Genomic DNA, 19,496 nt, shown 5'->3' on the forward strand with positions numbered 1-19,496 from the left:
ACCATATCCACTTGTCCAGAAAGATTTATGTTGCTGTGACTTACTTACATGGCCCCCCTATGAAGACAAGCTGAGGGAGCTGGGCTTGTTCAGCCTGGAGAAAGGAAGGCTGCGGGGCGACCTCATTGCAGCCTTTCAGTACCTAAAGAGAGCCTACAAACAGAGGAATCAACTCTTTGAAAGGGTAGATAACAGCAGGCCAAGGGGAAATGGTTTTAAGTTGAAGGAGGAGTAAGGAATTTCTTCCTAATATTTGACCTAAATCTCTGCTCTTCTAGTGTAAAAACTATTCCCCCTTGTCCTATTACAATTGGTTGGTCTCCCTCCTACTTATAAGCATGCTTTAAGTACTGTAAGGCTGCAGTGAGGTCTCCCCAAAACCTTCTCCGGGTTGAACAAGCCCACCTCCCTCCTTTCTTCATAGGAAATGTACTCCAGCCCACTGATAATCCTCATGGCTCTCCTCTTCACCTGCTTCAACAGCTTCACTTAAACCAGAATCTGGAAGGTGGATAAGGTATTTACCTTAGAACAGATGTGTTAACTCAATGTCCCTTTTTTTTCTTAATCTAAAAAACCTATACAGATTTCATATCTACCTACCTGTCTGTTAATACTTGCTTTATTCTGCATCTCACTGCAGCACATAGTGCAACTGTATCGTAGCATTACAATACTATTTTAAAACAGTGCATTATTTGTCCTCATCAATCACCTCACCTATTAGAGTTTATTACTTATTCTTGTAAACTTCTGGCTAACCCCTTGGGTCAACAATCTAGTCTACTATTGTTTGAAAAAATCTGGTTGGAAGTTTAACAGTATTAATGGCTTGACTCATTCTTAGTGTACAAACAAGTCTTGATGCCAAGATAATTGCCTTGTCAGCCACTGTAGCTGAAAGCAGTAATTAAACACGGCAAGAGCTGCATAGGAATAATTCTTAGATGCTGTGATCAGGGTAGGTGCTGATGGTTCGACTTTCAGGTTGTAGTTCATAGCTGTAGAGCTATGTCCAGTCATCTGAGGGGAATGTAATTTTTGTTACTGTAACACATACTTGAGTCTCCGGCTGGAAACTACTGTAGACAAAGAGTGTAACGTGACTGCAGTAGTATTTTCCTGTTTGCCTTTTTTTTTTTTTTTTTCTTCTTTTGGGAAAGGTCTTCTATTGCAATGGCAGAAACAGAGGTCTTCCAGTATGCCCCAGACTCCCCATGTACTGACATCTTTGTCTGCAGGTAGTAGTGGCTGGGGAAGGGTCCAGAAAGTTTAGTCTAACAGACTTGCAGTGAAGCAGAGCTGAAAGTATGGAGTTATCTTGGTCTTGCTTGTATCCCTGCCTTCACAGCTTCCTTCCTGGAGCCAAGTAGTGTTCCTCAGCAAGTCTTCTGGATTAACATGTTCTACAGCAGCAGAATAAGAATTCCTGAAAGGATGGGGTGAGCAAGTCAGACCTGACTCTGCTGTTTCTCATACCTTGTTTTCTTCCTGATAACTGAAATTTTCTTAGAAGGGGAAATGAGTGAAACCAGAAGAGAGCATGGGTGAAGCTTGTGCTGGCACTTAGATGGCCTTTGCTGTAATGATTGAAGTGCTCCAGACGTTCTTGATAATATCTCTGTGTCCTTCAAGTAAACTGACGTGTACTCAAGACTGATTTTATCTAAAAGATGTTTTTTCTGAGGCAGGAAGGGGGAAAATCAACCTTATGCTGTGTAGTCATCTCTCTTGAGAGAAACACAGGAGTATTTTGAACTTTGCGTTTACTGTGCTTTATAGAAGGGCAGGGCATTCTTCTGTACCTTCTTCCATGGAAATCTGAACAGCTGTATGCCATTCCTCACTGTCCTGCAGTTGCTCTGCAGCTTGAATGGAGCTGCCTTCAAACCAGCAAATGCTGAAGTAGAAGTCTTGTTCTCTTTTTCCTCTCCTTCTGCCCTTGCTTCCAGTGTGTGCTTTGAATAGATGAGTACACAGAGTAGCTTGATCCCTACAGGGGTGCAGATGTAAATCATGCTCTTTTTCAAATGGGATAAGTTCTGGTGAACAAACTACTAAAACCAACACTGTTGTCCTTCTCCCACCATTCTCTGTTTTTTTTTTTTTAAATAGAATTTTTTACTATGGCTTAAATACTACTTAATTATAACTACTTAAATAATACTTAAATACATGGGGGAAATACAATTAAAATATTTAGTAAGTAGAAGACCAGAACTGGAGTGAGGAAAATGATACTTGTGCCTAGTTGTCACAAACTAGTTTTAGGTTTCTCTACTAACTTTTTGCAAGAAAGAAGAAACACCAAGTCTTGGCGTTTGCCTTAATAGTGCTTCCAACAAGAGGTGAAAGTGTCTGTTATCCTTCCTGCTTTTTGACAAGTGAAACTGAGCACTGCAGTATTCCAGGCTTACTTAGTGGAACTGTGCTGGAATCTTCAGTAAATCTCCAGAAGTGTCTTACCGTTATTTTCGGGAGGCTGAGATCTGCCATGTCAGTTTCTCAAATTCCTTTGGGTGAGACGTGTCCTTGAAAAATGAGATTTGTGAATCTGAGTAAGAAAGCAGGAGGAATATGTCAAAAACCATCCCTGGGTGGTGGCAAGACCCTCTTCCACTCTGTGAACAGTCTGGAAAAAACAAGTTGTGCCAAGCTAATGAACAGTTTGATCTGAAATCCAAATTCTTTCAGCATTAGTGAGATGTGGTTAAAACCTTCCAGATTTAAGACTCTTATGTTCTGTCCAAATAGTCTTTGAAAAGCTTGTTTGCTCTCTAGATTTGACAGCTCATACAGCAAACACTAAAATGCTGATGAATATGATGTGTTTTTATGTGGGTCCTTCTGACGGACAAGAGCTGAAAAATTGAAAACTTTACAAATCTATTTGTAGCCTAAAGGCAGCTGTTTGCTGTAGGTGAACACACACTGATACTAAGATTTAGATTAGGACTTGTCCTTCTCAAATTATGCCTCCCTTCTTCCAGACTAAGTAGCACCTACTGGTTTGCTGTAACTGTTAGCAGAACACTGGTTAGTGAGCTTCTCAAAGCTGGCAGACTGGACACCTCGTTTTCATTGTTGTGCTACAGGGTAAGGCACTCACTCGTTCACTGTATGATCACTGTTCAGTGGTCTTCACCCTATCTCAGTCAGTTCACATAAGCTCTCCTATTAAATTGTTACTTTTCATTTCAATTTCAGATGATCTTCTGCAAAGTGAAGTACAGCTTCTCCACTAATACGACAAAGCAGTCTCTGGCTGATGAGGGCTCTTTACATGTGTATATGTTATCTTATTCTATTGTACCAGTGCTCAGTGTCTTACTCCAAGCCACTGTGTTTTATATAAGGCATCAAAAATCTCATTTGTGCTGAGGCACTCTGCTGTGTTAAAAGAAGCTGGTGCTGCTCTGATGTGTAGCTGACTAAAATACAAATCTACAGTGGATATCTAAGTCTTGGCAGTCCCTTGTTCACAAATGCTTATGATCCCCTGATGAGCATTCATTGTGTTCGCATTTGTACTTAAATATACTCTTACCATAGCTACCGGGTCAGAACAGGCATGAGGTGAGCTTGATGTCTTCCGTTCAAGAAAAGAAAGGTACAAAGAAACAGAAAACAAATCATTTCTTAAGTAATACCACAGTAGCATACCGTTCAGTGTATGTTAAAGCTACTGTTGTGCTGGTGGTATGCTAAGGCTGCTGGTACTTCCTGAAGAGATTGCTGGCATAGAACTTGCACAGGATACTCTGTGAGGATCGATAGGCATATGTGTAGTTGCTGGAGAGTTGGTATCATCCAGAAAGCAAATGAAATGATGAACTGTGTTAAAAGGGTACCCACTTGGCTCTCTCATAATGCTGTATGTGGAAGTTGCCATCAGTCTGGAAGTAAATGCAAAATCACTGCTGAAATTTAGCATGGCTTTCAATGGCTAGGAATAGCAAAACAGCCCAGTGCTGGACTCAGTACTAGTTGAAAGCTAGGAGAACTGATGAGTTCTCCAAAATGCAAAGTTTGTGATGTCTGGCTGTAGGTGCGATGCTGCATTACCAACACGCTACTTTCATTGCAAGATGGTCTTGATGTTGTTACAGGCAACTAAATATGACTCTCTAGGTTTCTCTGGGCTGTACTTCTCACTGAGACATCACAATAAGGACTGTCTACCTTCGTCAGGACTATCTGCTGAGTTGTTCATCAGATTCCCCCAGTTAGTACACACTTTGTTTAGTGCTGTTAGACAACTGTAATGCATACTGTGTGAGCAGCCCCATGAAGTTCGGTTTCTATTCTACAGACTTGCCAACAGTTTCTCTATATATCTCTCTTCTGCCTCAAACTTGTAATGGCAAATGTAGCTCCTTGTTTTAATAAATGGGAACTTGAATTATTTAACATAATATACTCATAGTGAAATTTGGCATACCCTGTGTGAATTTCATATAGACAAGCTGGTTTCTTCTCAAAAATCAACAAAACTTTTCCTTCAGCAAACCTAGCAATGGCTTATGCTCTAATTTTATAGCCTTGAAGGAGTTTAACAAGCCTGTGGTTTCTGGAATACAGAGTAGTGGTGAAACATTCCTCACCTGCAGTTAAACTGCTTCACAAGTAAACAAGTCATGAACTATCTTGGCTTTTAATTCTTGATTGCTAAGTAGTCTCGTCCTTGGAATAAAGATTTCATACATTCTCCTCAAATGTGTGACTGCCAAGAGATTAACATGGTGCACAATATTCTCATCTTCCCAGACTGCCCCCACAGAATTTGGGAACATGTATTGTAATACTGATAAACTCTAAGAATACATCCCAAGTACTCATTTTTCTCACTGCTGACTTTACCTCTGCTTAAAAGGCCATTTCTTTTGTGCAGCTTGTAAACTTCATTTTGGGGATGGAGTTCCAGTGCAAGGCTCGTATGTCCTCATCCTCATCAGTGGTGGTTGTGTTGCATTGCTGCTAAATTTTGAGATTGAGGGGTTTTTGTGTACACTAAACTTATCCTGATCTTATTTTCCAGACCACTCGAGCTGAGTTTGATTTGCCAGAATATTCTGTTCGCCGGCGGTACCAAGATTTTGACTGGTTGAGAAACAAGCTGGAAGAGTCTCAGCCAACACATCTCATTCCCGTAGGTAGTAAGCAAAAATCTGCTGTTAAGAACAGTTGTATATTTGTCTTTAAAGGGTGTAACGCTCCTTTAGCTTGAAATATAGCATTTTATTCACTCTTCTGCTTGAGGAGTGGGAGGCACTGCTGATTTTTGACTGATTGTGAAGCTTAAACTTCTTAAGTGCGATACTTGAGAGGTGAGCTTTGGTAGCCTCCTGTAGGAATGAGGTTGATGACGATATTTGTCCAAGCATAAGTAGAATGTGCTTAACTTGCTTGCATAATTATTACATCTGAATTTCTGAACATGAGGCCTTGGAAAAGCTGCACAGGTTCTTCAAATCCTAGTGTCAACATTCAGGTTTGCTTTTTGAGCTGGTTTTAAAGAACATGTTTCAAGATCACTTGTGTTAGTATTTAAGAGCTCAGACTTGGAGATCTTAACTGATGGCGTGGCAGCTATTTTATATGTTCAGGATTAGCTAAACTACTGCACCATTTCTGTCTCTGAAGCTTACAGGCAGTCTGATCACCATTTCATATGAGTAAGCTGGTAATCATGGTAATGATCTTTAGCAGTCTGTACTTCATTTTGTACAAAATGGTAGAAAAAGTAGGAAGACTGTGAGATCATGCCATCAGCTCTTCTGAACAAGGAAATCCAGGAAGGTCTGTAGTAGATCAATTGTCAGGAAATAACAATGCTCTTAACATACCTTTACTTGCCCATCTGATATGAGAGCAAGTTTGTCTTTGCTCTCTCTCCCTCAGCAAGGACTAGACTGTGAGAAGTATTCAGTTAAGCTGTTCCAGGAACTATTTAAGTTTTTTACTTTTCTAGGACATGCCTCCAATTGGAATAATAGTTCTGTCTTTCAAAGATAAGTACCTCACAAAATTACACTACACCAATGCCCGTTGCCAAAAAACATCTAGTAAATGTTCAGGGAGAAGAGAGGAAGGGAGTGAGCTTATCCAGGATAGGGAGGGTTAATATCAGCTTGCCAGTCCTTTGTCCATTTTTGTTCTCGGAATAGCTGAAAATGTCCAGGTTAAGGTTCTGTGAATTTCTAATGGAGGGCTGCCAGTGCTGCTTCAAGGCAGTAATGGCAATCAGCTCATACTCTAGCAGCAGAAGGTAGTTTACAGTAAGGGAGTCGAACTGCTTTGCTGTGACAGAGAATTTGATGCACACTGGACTGCATGTTTTGGTACAAATAGCACAAGTTGCTCTAATACCAAACACAAAAACCTGCTACAGAGCAAGTGTCTTAAGTGTGCCTCTTCTAAAGCATGTGGAAACAGGTCACACTGCCTTCTTGGTCTGCCTCCGTGCAAATTCACTGTGGCAATAGTCGTGGACTTGCCTCTTAATCTCCTCCATACAGTGGTATGATGGGGAGACTGTCAAATGTTTTGTGTATTCATTGCTTACAAGTAGACAGAGAATGGAGAATAGTACACTAATTTCAAGTGTACTGTGACTGTGGTGTATTCTGAAGGGATGTTGTTTTCCTAGCCAAACTAGGATTATCTGTATTTATGAACTGAGGTGATGCAGTCCTTGGAGGCCTTCTGTCAGACAAAATGCAGAAAGGGGATTGTTTTCCTTACCTTGGTAAGGCCTAAAATCTTCCTGTAAAGGATGATGTCTTCCTGGTGCAGGGAATCTTAATAGTGAACCCTCTGCAGTCAAAATCAAACTGAAAATGGGTTCTTTTTTCTCTTTGGTTACTATGACCTGAAACTTTCTCTCAACTGTTATTTCAAGTGACTGTTTTGTTTTTGTTTTTTTAAAAAGAGTTCTATTTCTGTATCAGTAAGCCTAATATGTCCCAGGATCTTGTCTTTGGGTGGTGGTGCTGGGTTACTTTGAGTCATTTCTGATTTCAGTGAACTCTATTGCCTAAGAGCCACGCAAGGAAACGTGGTCCGTTAGTTAAGGGAGATAAGTAACACACAATTAAGATATTACTTGATAGTTGTGTCTATTGGCTATTTCAGATGGACCTCAGAAAGTCTATGAAATAAAGAACTAGAGCTGTGGCTCATTAGAAGTGCTTACTGTAATTTCTTGTCTCATGCTGTGTTTCTCCCATTATTGGCCTCTATAGGGTGGCCAAACTGTTCTCGGCAGCTGTTCTCATTTGCAAGTAGTTCTGTGGCATACTGATCTACTGAAATAGGTTGGAGTTATACTGAAAGTGGAACTTAGCTATTAAATTTATCACGTACCCACATGTCCCTGCTTGTTACTTTCCTTTGTAATAGAACTAGTGACAGTAGCTTCACAGCCCTGTACTTTCATAGCCTATTTGATGAGGTTTAAATCTAGACTTTTAGAAGGGGAAAGTAAATAATGCTTTTCTGCTGTCTGAAGTGTGAACATCGATTTCTGAGATGTGAATGAGTGCTATAAAAGAAGCAACTTGAATTATAAACAGTATTAAAACAAGAAAATTAGGCCTCCTTGGGGGGCAGAGATCTTCAAGAAAGTTGTCCAGCTCTTCTGTTTCTGGTTTGCTGGGTCTTGCCAGAGGCTAAATGTCCTGCTGGCTGGGCTGTATCACAAGCACTTTCATCTAGTTTGAAGGATGTGATTTAATATACCCAACAGTGCTTTTGGTGTAATTTAATGTGGATCCTAAAGGCTCAGTGTTTATGTAAAGCCGCCCTGCTTGCAGAAGGAAATCTTATATAAATGAACTGGCTGAATCCAGTCAGCTAAAATCATGTTCAGTGGCAAAAATTCTAACAAAGATTCTGTGGCTCTTATGCTGAGACTGCAGTGGTTATTCTGTTCCTTCTTGGAAGTCTTTGTCTGAATGGAAGCTCTGCAAACCAGGTGTCCAGCTTGTCCTTTTCCTCCAGTGTGTTGTGCTGGGGAGTTATTTTCTATAATGCACAGTTCCAGATAAAGCATACAAAGCAAGGGAGAATAAATTTTTCTTCCCTGAAGACTACTGCAAATAAGCATTATTCATCTGAAAAAAATCTAATTAGAGTGTTCCTTATGCTGATTTAACTAGGATGATTGATATGAATGTTCAGGGTAATGAGACAAACCTTAAATTACACAAACTGGTGATAGGCACGTGGTGATAGCTGGTTTTTATGTTTGTTTTTACTATGTGTTTGGAGGTGCAGTCCTTGTGTATATATTCCACATCAGCTAGAGTACAATATAAAAGGCATTTGTGTATGCTTCATTTTCTTTGAATTATTTTGGCCATTGATCTGAGGTGACAAAGAGCCCTTAAAGAGGAGATCCATGAATTTATTGAATAAGACCATCATTGCTAGCATAAGAGTAAGCAAATTATCTGTCTGGGCAAACTTTCACAACAGTAGAGTGCGAAGTTTAATTTTTAAACTGAAATTAATCTTTTGTGACAGTTTATGCTGTCTTGAATGAAAAAAAAAAACACAAAAATTGTGTTTGTGTGTGAACAGTCATGCTGAGGCTGAAGTTTAAAGAGCTGGTCTGTCCGGAGTGATGCTTTGAAGTCTGGAGTGTGAAGTGTAAAAAGATGCTAAATACCACAGAGATAGTAGTTCTTGAGGCTATCTTAAGCTTATACATTATGTTGAACTTCAGAGATAAACTGGTGGAGGCAAAATAGAAATAAAATGAGAGAGTGGATACATTGGCAGACCTCTGTCACCTACACATAATAAATAAGAATAGAATACAGAATAGAGAGAAGGAGGAAGTAGAGTTGTTAGGTTTTTCAGGTGTCCTTGGACTGAGCCACACTATATAAATGTCAGTTCTCACTGTGTGCATGCAAACATGTGTGTATCTATATGCATGCATTTTACTGTGGTGAATAGCGTTGCAGCTTTGCTGGCATTCCCTTTAGAAGTGGTGCTTCTTCATGAATGGTGACTGGAGGAAAATGCCCTAGGCTGTCCTGGAATTACTTAGTGTGCCTAGTACTAAGACACACAGTAATAAACTCTGCTGTCTTCAGCTGAGTTGCTAGGGTTAGGCCAGAGCTACTGAAGCATGATGCAGAGCAGGGCTTGCATCCCTTCTTACGTATGGTTCCTACTAACAGAATTTCACTTCCTGTTGAGAGTGGAGTTAGGTTGTTTAGTATGTTTCCAAGTACAAGTTTTTTTGTTTTTTTTCTGGTCTTTTGAATCTTGTGTGTTTTGTTTGTTTCTCTCAGCCACTTCCTGAGAAATTTGTGGTGAAGGGCGTTGTTGATCGCTTTTCTGAAGAGTTTGTGGAGACCAGGAGGAAAGCATTAGACAAATTCTTGAAGAGAATAACTGACCATCCGGTGCTTTCTTTCAACGAGCATTTCAACGTATTTCTCACAGCCAAGGTAAGCCAGTAACTTGCAAACCCAGTCTCTGACATGAACAGCAGAACAGACGCCTTTGCAATCTCTTTTGAAATAAAAGTAAGGAGTCATTAATAAAACTGTATTTGTGGGGCAGTGCTTGCCCTAGAAGACCAGGGTTGTTTGGGAGACCTTTGATGTTACATCTGTATTACAACTCTGCAGGTTTACTTTGCTAAAGAAAAGCAGTCTGCAGATAGAAGTTCTCTTGTTCAGACCTGCTTATTTTGGATCCTTGTATAGAAGCCCTTAAAAATATATTCTGAAGTATACTCCTGTGATGCAAGAGAGATTCAGAACAGAAAAAAACTGTGGACTATGTAAAATCCTCTTTTCAGGGTGGGCAGAAGTAAAAGAGGAAGAAAGATCTCTTGCACAAAAGCTTGCAAATTTGGTTGTTTTTTTTTTTTTTTTCCATCTTTGTTTGTACTTTCTATACTGCTTGCACTTCTTGCTTCCAAAGCAAAGGGTAGAGACTCCATTCTTACTTGTTCTTGATCAATAACTTCATGTTCATCTTTTGCATAAAGCATCTAGAAGCCATGTAGTTTTCTTTGTCTTTTGAACTGCATTTTAAATTAGACCAGGGTGACCTGCAGTTGTGGGTTTGACCTTATAAGTGAGAAGAACTGTAAAAACATATTTTCCTGATGTCACATTACACTGCCTCACTCAAATGTGAATCTTAATTTGAGCTCACTCCGATGCTCGGCATGAGAGTAATGTGAGACTCAATCTTAAATTCCCTTTTTTTTTCCTGCCGTCATGGTGAACATTGCATTTTTAGGTTTACTTCAGCAGTAGAATTAGCTCTTGATAATTAAGAATATGATAGATTTGCTCTGCTTTTCAATTGTCAAAGCAAGATGTAAAATGTTTAATTGCTTAGTTATCTTCTGCCATCATTTCATCTTTGTGAAATGAATGGTAAAGCCTTTATCCTCGGCCATGTGTAATATCCTTTGCTTTGACAATATGGAGTGTCCAGGGATGCTGGGAGAAAAGAACATGTGTTTTCCAGTCTGTCTTTAGTGCTAGTATATTACTTATTTAGTAATGAGAAATCAGCTCACTCTATCAGGACTTCAGAATTTAGTTATTGCAGAAAATCGTTAGACCACCTCCTGGCTGAAAAGGGAAACCAACCTTTATTTGAATTTCCTGTTTGAATTAGTAAGATGGTAGAATGCATGAGAGAATGAGTGAATAATTTTGAATTAGAGTCTTTCTTGTTTCTGATGCCTATATGCACGTAACATGTCAAACAGACAGAGGGCAAGAGTCGAGGAACCACTTCATTTTGAATGCAGACGTAATTCAAAATGATTGTAGCTGTTAAATGTTAGGTTATCTTAATCAGATTTAGCTTAATGTAAGTACTTGAAAAGAATAGCATAATGCATGTTTTCAATAAGAAATTCTGTATTCTTTTTTTCAAGAACATTTAAGCTGTAATCTGATTTTTATGCTGCTGTGTATTGATTCTTGGCCTCTGTAGGTCTGCTCTGTTTGAAATTTTTTCTTGCTCATGCTGTTTTAGCTCTTCAGCAAGTCTTTATGTTGAATAGTGACCCCTGCTGGAAAGAGTAAGATGCACAGTGGATGGCATTTTGCCCAATTAAAACTACATTTTCTGATGTGCTGTAAAGGTGAAATCCTCTGAAGATTGTCCGTATACAACCATTAGATGTGCTAGTTTCTCCAGGCTGTACTTTCTCCTCTGTACAGTATCCTTTGTCCTGTCTGACTACACAGCTGGTGTGAGCAGGCTGCTGAGCAAATAGACATGCAGTCTGTAGCTCTGTATTAGCCTATCAAAGCCAACTAGTGGATGTGCATAGTGCTGGTGTTACAGGCTGTGTCTTAAAAGTTTGTTGTGGTAGACAGGTAAGTTCATCTGTGCTGCTCTCATTTTTCCTTCTCAACAAAACTGGGAGAACAAAATATTTTTTGAAATATTTGAAATAGGCAGGGAGATAACTCACCAATTACTATTGAAGGCAGAACAGATTCAACCTAAGTGACATTAATGTACTGCCTAGTGATTAAAGACCAGAGCAGTAAGAACTAAAAGCAAACTAAAAACACATGGCTCAGGTCTGTGGTGGGTCCTTTTTGTAGCAGCTGGGACTGGCTTTGACCTGACATGGGGCAGCTGCTGGGCTCTGCTCAGAGTCCACTTCTGCAGACCCTGTGTTAGCAAAACCTTTAAAGTTTAATGAATAATTGTCAAGAGGTCTTGGTGGAAGTAGATTTACTCATGTCACTGTGCCCCTGGTTGCAGTGCAGGAGTATGGGAAAGTCCAGCCACATACAGTGATGGGGGCACTTACTACTTCATACCATTCTCCTGGGCAGTATATCTCTTTCTAGAACTAGTCTTGAAGCTGTTCTAGGCTGACTTGTACAAGATAAGGTTTTTGTGTGCAAGGCTGTGTGCTGCATGTAATCTTTTGCCTTTGTAATGTTTGATCTTGACTGGGAAGTATCTTTTGCTGTATCTCACACAAACACACAAATATTGTTTGTTCTTACCTCCCAGGATCTTAATGCGTACAAAAAGCAAGGAATGGCATTGCTGTCAAAGATGGGGGAGTCAGTCAAATATGTCACGGGAGGTTACAAATTAAGAAGTCGTCCACTGGAGTTTGCAGCCATTGGAGAGTATCTAGACACATTCTCTCTAAAACTCGGTACCATTGACAGGATAGCACAACGGATTATCAAGGAGCAGTTGGGTAAGGACTAAAGTGTTCAACTTTGATACTTCTGGCTGGGATCTCTATTTTTTTCTGATTGATAGCATAACTAACATACCTCAATGATTATAACATGTAATAAGCCATACAGAGCATAAATTCTTATGCCTCTTGCAGGTTTAAAACAACCTAACAGAGTATCTTGTCTTATCTCAAATCTGAATGTTTTTAAGTTATTCTTGTTATGTTAACCTATTTTCTTACTGATTGTTATTTCTCAGAGGACTTTTGGGAAGAAGAAAACCTGTAGATTTTAGCTGGAATTGTACCAGTGGAATTCTGAAGACAGTAACCTTAATGTGTCTGTCTTGATGAAACAGCTGAGTTTTACATGTATAAGATATGACTTTAGCTACTCTACAGAAGTAAATATTTATGTATACTGAAGTTTTTGGGAAAAGTTAGCTGAGCTGGTGTAATGTGGACCAATCACCTCCATGCAGCTGTGGAGCTCTGATTATTAAGATGCTATTACAATACTAGACTGCTATGAGAGTTAATATTTGCTAAGTATGGACATGGTTTCTTCTTTTTTAGCATAAGTGTTTACAGATACTTTTGCCTAGTTCTTTCTCTGTTTTTATTTTCTTTTCCCTTTTGCCTCTGCAGAATACTTGGTGGAATTACGAGAATATGGACCTATTTATTCAACCTGGGGTGGGCTGGAGGTTGAGCTATCAGAGCCACTGGAAGGGGTGTCTGCATGCATTGGGAACTGCTGCACAGCTCTTGAAGAGCTCAGTGAAGACATGACAGATGACTTCCTGCCAGTGCTTAGGGAATATATACTGTACTCGGAGTCAATGAAGGTAAAGGGAGCCAAGTGACTGAAGACAGTGCTATTTTTTATTCATAGAGTGATGTCAGTGAGCTAATTCTCAGGGTGAGAACGCTTGATGGTAGGGAAAAGAGAGAAGTAAATGATTTGATTAGGTTAATGTTTTTGTAATTAAGTAAAAAAAATAGTAATATTTGTTAATATAAGTACTTGCATGGTAACAGTATCAGCTATGCTATTGAGCCACCTGACATAGAGTGTGTACATGATGCTGAAAATCTGTTCTTTTATTGTACTATCAACTTTCCATAGGAGACATCCTGTAGCTGTCTAGAATCTTCTCTTGAAATTGTTATAAAGTCAAGTAAAATCTTGGCCACTGGCTTGTTGTCTGACACTGCAGAGAATGTCACATGCAGCTTCTGTCACTTGTATGCAGCAGTGTTGTATGGTTCCTTTCACATCAAGGCGTCCAGATGACAAATAAGGCTTCCTCTTTCATCTCTGTACGTTAAGTGGAATGTATCTATTAAGCTGTTAAGTTCTGCTTACTAAATAACTGCTTAAAGATGTTGCTTTGTGACAATTTATCTTGATGTCTTGAAGAACTTGATATCTTAAGCATTGATGTGTAAGTAGTAACTTTTAAAATCTACTTCACTGTGGTATTTTTTCTCTTCAAGTGTGCAGTGATTGTAAATCTTATTGCATGGCAGATTTACTGAAACAGAGAACTCTGATTTTGGCTGCTAGAGCTTCTCACCACACATCCATGGAACAGTGTGCATTACTAACACCCCTTATAGAGCATTAACAAGTAAATTTCTTTGAGGACTATCTTTTGGAGCAGCCATTATGAGAGCATGATATACCCTCCTTTAGAAATATATAACAGCTTGCTCGAAACCTAGTCTGAGCAGGGTTGTTCTCCCTCTTAGTCTTTCTGTACCTCTGAAACTGAGAACTGGAAATAGTTGTTAGCAGATTTCTCTTCTTGGTTTCAAATGGCTGATGCAAGTCTGTCTTGCCTGGCTTAAGCAAAGAATTCTTGCACAAGGCTTTGCACTCATTTTCTGAAGCTACCATTTGTTTTCATACTCGTGTTATAACCATGGTTAGATCCAGTGTAGGCTAGATGCATTTCCTTTGCAGTACCAGAATGCTTGGAGATGAAGCTAGAATCTGGGATGTTCAGGTTCTTTCTGCCGGAGGGAGCATGTGTATATGTATTTAAGCAAGACATGAAGTTAGCAGAAGGAAACCTCTTACCCCAGGGCGTCTACCTTTTCATGAATACAGATTCCATGGCATCTGAGGTATCAGACTGACTTATAGGTGGTGTTTTGCACGAATGTAGAGAGTGGGAAGGCTTTACTTTAGGTTTAGGAGCGCTCAGATGATGACCAAGATACTGAATGCATTCTCCAAGGTAACAGTCTAGCTGCAATTATTATTTTTTTTTTTTTGTCTTTTTGCTGCAAGTCTTTAATGCTGCTCTTTGTGATAAGTGTTCTCTAGCTTCCTGAAGTACCTCTTCAGTTGATGATACCCTTGCCTTGTATCTTAATTTCTATGCTGTTAATTTGACTTTCAGGTTTCCTGAGGGATTTTCTCCTGTCAGTTTTTCTCAAACTGGCTGAACTTGCTCATTGTGCTGGTGCTTTGGAAGTAGTTGAATCTAGAAGCTGTATTTGCAGAATAGGAATTCAGTAAGGATTACGTTGCTTAGTGTCAAGCTTGGTCACTTCACTACTTTTATCACATCTGAAAATCAAGAATAAAAACTGTTATTAGGTAAGGCAGACTGCTCTTTGTTTCTATCTCTCCCAGATACCAAAATTTAAATCTTCCAGGCAATACTAAGCGCGGTTTTCTAAAAGGTAAATCTCTTAGTGTTGACGTGGTAGTCAGCTACAGCACTGTGTTACCAGACTTGATGAAACTGAGTAGGTAACTGAAAACGAGGTTTCTCGTGGAGTGCAAGAAGCTTCCTCTTGAAAGAACTGTCTTCTTCATGAGCAGTGCTATTCATCGCCTGCACTGAAGCCTGCTGTGAAATGTCTGTTGGACAGCTTTTGGACAAGATACTTGAGGGAAAGTAAGTCTTTGGGTTCTAGGAATTCGGTGCAGCCTTGACAACTTTTTTCACTGCAAGTTGCACCCTAGCTATATAGCTTAGAAACCTGGTTTGTGGAGCTGTCTCAAGCTGGGTGAATGCCTTTCAGTGAAGTAACTGCCAGGCTCACTTCAACTTTTCTTTAGCAATGAGTGCTTCCTTTTTCTTCTTGAGGAGCACTGTTTTTACCTCATGGGGCCAGCCTGAGGGAAATACACCTACAGAGGCAAAGACCAGAAAGCCTGGTTGGAATAACCGTGAGCTTGTTCCATGAAAGCCACATACCTTGTCTCTGTATTTGTTTGAAAGATTTGCAGAAGTGGATAGAGGCTGGGACTGTGGGCTTGAATTTAAAATGTGTGGTGGAGGGTAGGAGTGACCTTGACTAAAATACAGTCCACACTTAAGATGGCCAGATAGTGTCTGGAATTCTGGCACAGATGTGTGTTAACGTTTTTCTGTAGTATGCTGGTGTTCAGTGGAGGCATGTACACAGGACAAAGTCAGTTCTAAATAATTTAGTGCTGATTCTAAAATCATGTATGAACTCTGTATGCTTAGTGGGGGCCTGAAAGGCCTATCAGGTGATGTAGTTCCCAGCTTTGTGCTTGGATGTTACTAATACATTTTTAAAGCAAGCAGCATATGAACAATCTCTTCAAAGGCATGCAGTAAATGGTGAGTTCTAGTTGTAATAAGAAGGTATATGCAGTGCAAGTGGTATAGCATCACAACCTGAGAAAAGGGGCTGATGGCAAACTTCTGAAGCTCTTTCAAACATATAGGTCAATGGGGAGTGTTTCAACCAAATACAAATTGAAGAAGGACCTACATCACTGAAAGCAGGCTAAGTCTTATTTGTTGTACAGCAACCAGTGGTTTTGTTCTTTATACAGCTGAAGTGGGGTGTGTGACTTCTTGTGTGGTCTTTGTTCTGTTTTTGGTATTTCCATCTCACTGAGGCCCTAATAATCAAGTGTTGCATAGGTAGTGGTAAATCTGGGGTTACTTAGTACAGAGCTCTTCTGAGAAGCTGCTCCAGTATAATGCATTATTTGGCAGCTGTGGAGAGATTGCCTGGGGCTGCCTGAGTAAATACATCCTCTCACATATGGAACAAATAAAAGGGAAGGCAGTATTTTTCTCTTCGCTTTCAGGTCAACCATTAATGGATGGTTAAAGCTGTATTCAGAAGCGTGTTGCTAATGGTCCGTAGTGGGCGCTTAAGGAGGAATAAAATACTTGCCCTTTGAATCTGCTCTGTTGGTACCTGTTAATCATTGGCTAATGCACGTTCAGATGCTGTGTGTTGTACTAGCTCCATGTTCATGGGGGCTGAATGCATTTGCTTGAAGTGGTTATTTTTCTGAGAAAATAATCTCAGTTGATTCAGGCTTGCAGGACGCTATGAAGTGGTCAGGTTTTTGTTGCACTGATAACCTCAAGGACTGGAGTTCTGTTTCACATAAGTGCTTAGATTGTGAAATGCATGGGTATGTCATGATTTTTCCAAGCAAGCATGACTGATAAAACAGCATGTGTGCTGTCCTGTTCCTTCTTTGTTTATTTATTTATTTATTTTTACCTAAGCCAGAAGTAAATTTGTGAATGGAGAGTCTTTTCAGATGTCATGGGCTGAGGCTTAAAAGAGTAATGATTGCAACATCTCTTGCCTCTAGCTGCAATAGTTACTCCTTCACACAGAATGGAGTTCCTCAGAATAACTGCAGTGGTGTCCTTAGGTAGGAGGAGGGAGAAGGTGATGATCAGTAGGTATAAGGCGCGTACATTTTGGCCAGATTTATACGTTACAACTTTTCAGTAGTCTATACTCTTAATAAGACTAATTTCTATTTGTTGTTTCTATACTGTAAGCCTATAACACGACTGTAGCAAATAAGCCTATAACACAACTGTAGCAAAGAACTTGGCTTGTAGATATAGTAAAACAGAAGAATAGACTCTTTTGTTCTCAGTTCTGGGAAGCCTGTCTGTAAAATGTTTACAACACGAAAGTCACATGGGTAGGTTAAGTTCTTTCATATAAAACGTGCTTTTTGTAAGGTTAATTCTTTTATTATTAAAAACAGCAAAACAAAATACCCAAACTGCATCTTTGTATGAAAGTTGAGGTTTTTATCTGACCCTCTGCTGGAAAAAAAAAAACTCTTTATTTTTTAAAAGCTACTTTCTAAATATTGTAAAACAGGACAACATACAAAAAGGCAAACTTAGGACTGAATTATCACTTCAGCTGTAACACTGCAGTTTCTTACAGATGGGAAGGGGAATAAGCAAGAACATGCTTCTCACAATTGTCTTTTCTCTTGCCCATAGAATGTATTGAAGAAGAGAGACCAAGTTCAAGCAGAGTATGAAGCAAAACTGGAAGCAGTAGCCTTGAAAAAAGAAGACCGTCCAAAGGTTAGCACTTGAAATTACTCTGCAGAATCAACCTACACTTCCACTGCTTTCTGATAACAGTAAAAAAATAGAGCTTGCTTTTTCTGGGTCTGGCTTTCTCTCTGCAGTATAAACACTTTGGAGCAAAGTAAGAGTTTGGTGGTAAGCTGGTGCAAAATGAAGACCTAGGTACAAACGCATTTAACCTTGTCTAGCAACATCTGTTATTACTGATTTCCCACCATTTAGAGAAGGGTGGCTCTGACCTGTGTTGGAGCATCTAGTTGGACTATTCAGTAGCTATGGCTTTAAATTATGGTAACTAAGCAGCTTCTGGTAATTTTGGTCTATGGTTGCTGAATCAAGTTCCTAGACACTGGCATCACTGATGCCAGTTACATCACATGACTCCTGTTTTGCTCCTTCCACTAGGGAGATCTTCCCTTGTGATGCGGAACTTAGGCAGCAGGGGTCACCGGGTGACAGGTTTTGGGTGGGCTTCATGAACTTGACACTGGTGAGGCCCCATCTCATGTGCTGTGTTCAGCTTTGGGCACCTCAGTACAGAAATGACATTGAGATGCTGGCGCAGATCCAAAGAAGGGCAGCAAGGCTGGATGAAGGGCTTGGAGGATATGGCCTATGACAAGAGACTGAAGGAACTGGGGCTGTTTAGTCTGGGGAAAAGGAGGCTGAGGAGAGATCTTACTGCTCTCTTCCAATATCTGAACGGTGCTTACAGCGAGAGCAGGATTGGTCTCTTCTTGCTGGTGACAGGTGACAGGATGAGGGCAGATGGCATCAAGGGTAGTAAGTTTAGGTTGGATATCAGGAGAAACTTCTTGGCAGAAAGGGTTGTTGAAGTACTGCAGTAGGCTCCCCAGGGAGGTGGTTGAGTCACCATCCCTGCATGTGTTTAAAAACACATGCGCATTCGGATGTGGTGCTCAGGGACGTGATTTAGCAGAGGGTTGTTGGAGTTAGGGTAGTGTGGTTAGGTTGTGTTGGACTCCGTGATCCTTAAGGTCTTTTCCAACCTGAGTGATTCTGTGATTTTAAACTTGTGTGCTTATGCTGCCACCTGCTTTCTGCATGAAGAGTAGTGCAGGAGGTGTATGTTACATTAGTGTTACTTTGACCAACAATGAAAACAGGTTTTGTCCCCTCTTTTGCCTGGGTTTTTTGGCTCTCCTCCACCTTCCTGTTAAAAACTGAGGAATGAATTCTAATATTACAGGTACTGTATAATAATGTTAAAAGAGGCTCAAGTCTTTAATCTAATTTTGAAACTGAAGGGTACAGATTGTGGAAAAGCGACCCTTTTTTCCAATCCTCAACCTGTATCTGTCATAGACTCTGGCAAAAGTGATAGCAGGATGGCTTGGGTACCTTGTGCTCTTCTATTCTGATCTTCTATCAGCCCCACTGCTGATTCGTGTGTGTATCACTGTTACTTCTGAAGTGTAGTTTTGTATGTGTAGGTATTCTAACCTGTTGTGTGGATGGCACTAAATCTGGCACATCCAGTAAGCCATTTGAGGATACGAGGTACTGATTTCTGTCATGATCCTGATATAGCAGAGCTGCTGAATGTTGCTAATCTCTCACCTACTAAAAGGTTTTTGAAGCTCATGTCTTGCTAGGATTATTGTGCAAAGTGAAACATTTAAATAGCAGCCTTCAAGAATTTTTTGAATTCTTACTTTTCCTGTCCAAAGTATCATAATCATATCTTTTGGTAACTCCTTGTACCTTTTTTCTTAATGTAAGATCTTTACAGCATATAAAAGGGGAAGGTGGGAAAAAAAAAAGGTACAATTCCTTGCGTGTTAATAAAATACTAGCACACAACTTCTAGATTCTTTCCAGCCTGAGTGGAATGTCCTTATCTATAAGAACTGATAAGTTAGAGCAGTTGGTAGCAATACATCTTACATTTAGTGAGTTATCCTGGCTGT

The 19,496-nt window shown here is 39.9% G+C and overlaps 1 protein-coding gene across 2 annotated transcripts in view; it reads left to right on the forward strand.

Annotated features, from left to right (window-relative positions):
- Positions 1-19,496, forward strand: part of SNX30 (sorting nexin family member 30) — a 50,628-nt gene that overhangs the window by 23,889 nt on the left and 7,243 nt on the right. For both annotated transcript variants that reach the window (XR_006181115.1, XM_042882892.1), the window contains exons 3-7: positions 5,039-5,149; positions 9,306-9,464; positions 12,025-12,220; positions 12,851-13,050; positions 17,473-17,559. Coding sequence is in view for 1 of the 2 variants with exons in the window: in XM_042882892.1 (XP_042738826.1) it covers positions 5,039-5,149; positions 9,306-9,464; positions 12,025-12,220; positions 12,851-13,050; positions 17,473-17,559 (753 nt within the window). In the remaining variant the exon portion in view is untranslated. The remainder of the gene's footprint in view (positions 1-5,038; positions 5,150-9,305; positions 9,465-12,024; positions 12,221-12,850; positions 13,051-17,472; positions 17,560-19,496) is intronic.

Source organism: Lagopus leucura, unplaced genomic scaffold, assembly GCF_019238085.1.
Source record: "Lagopus leucura isolate 7727_CA_CO unplaced genomic scaffold, USGS_WTPT01 Super-Scaffold_100036, whole genome shotgun sequence".
NCBI classification, from domain to species: domain Eukaryota; kingdom Metazoa; phylum Chordata; class Aves; order Galliformes; family Phasianidae; genus Lagopus; species Lagopus leucura.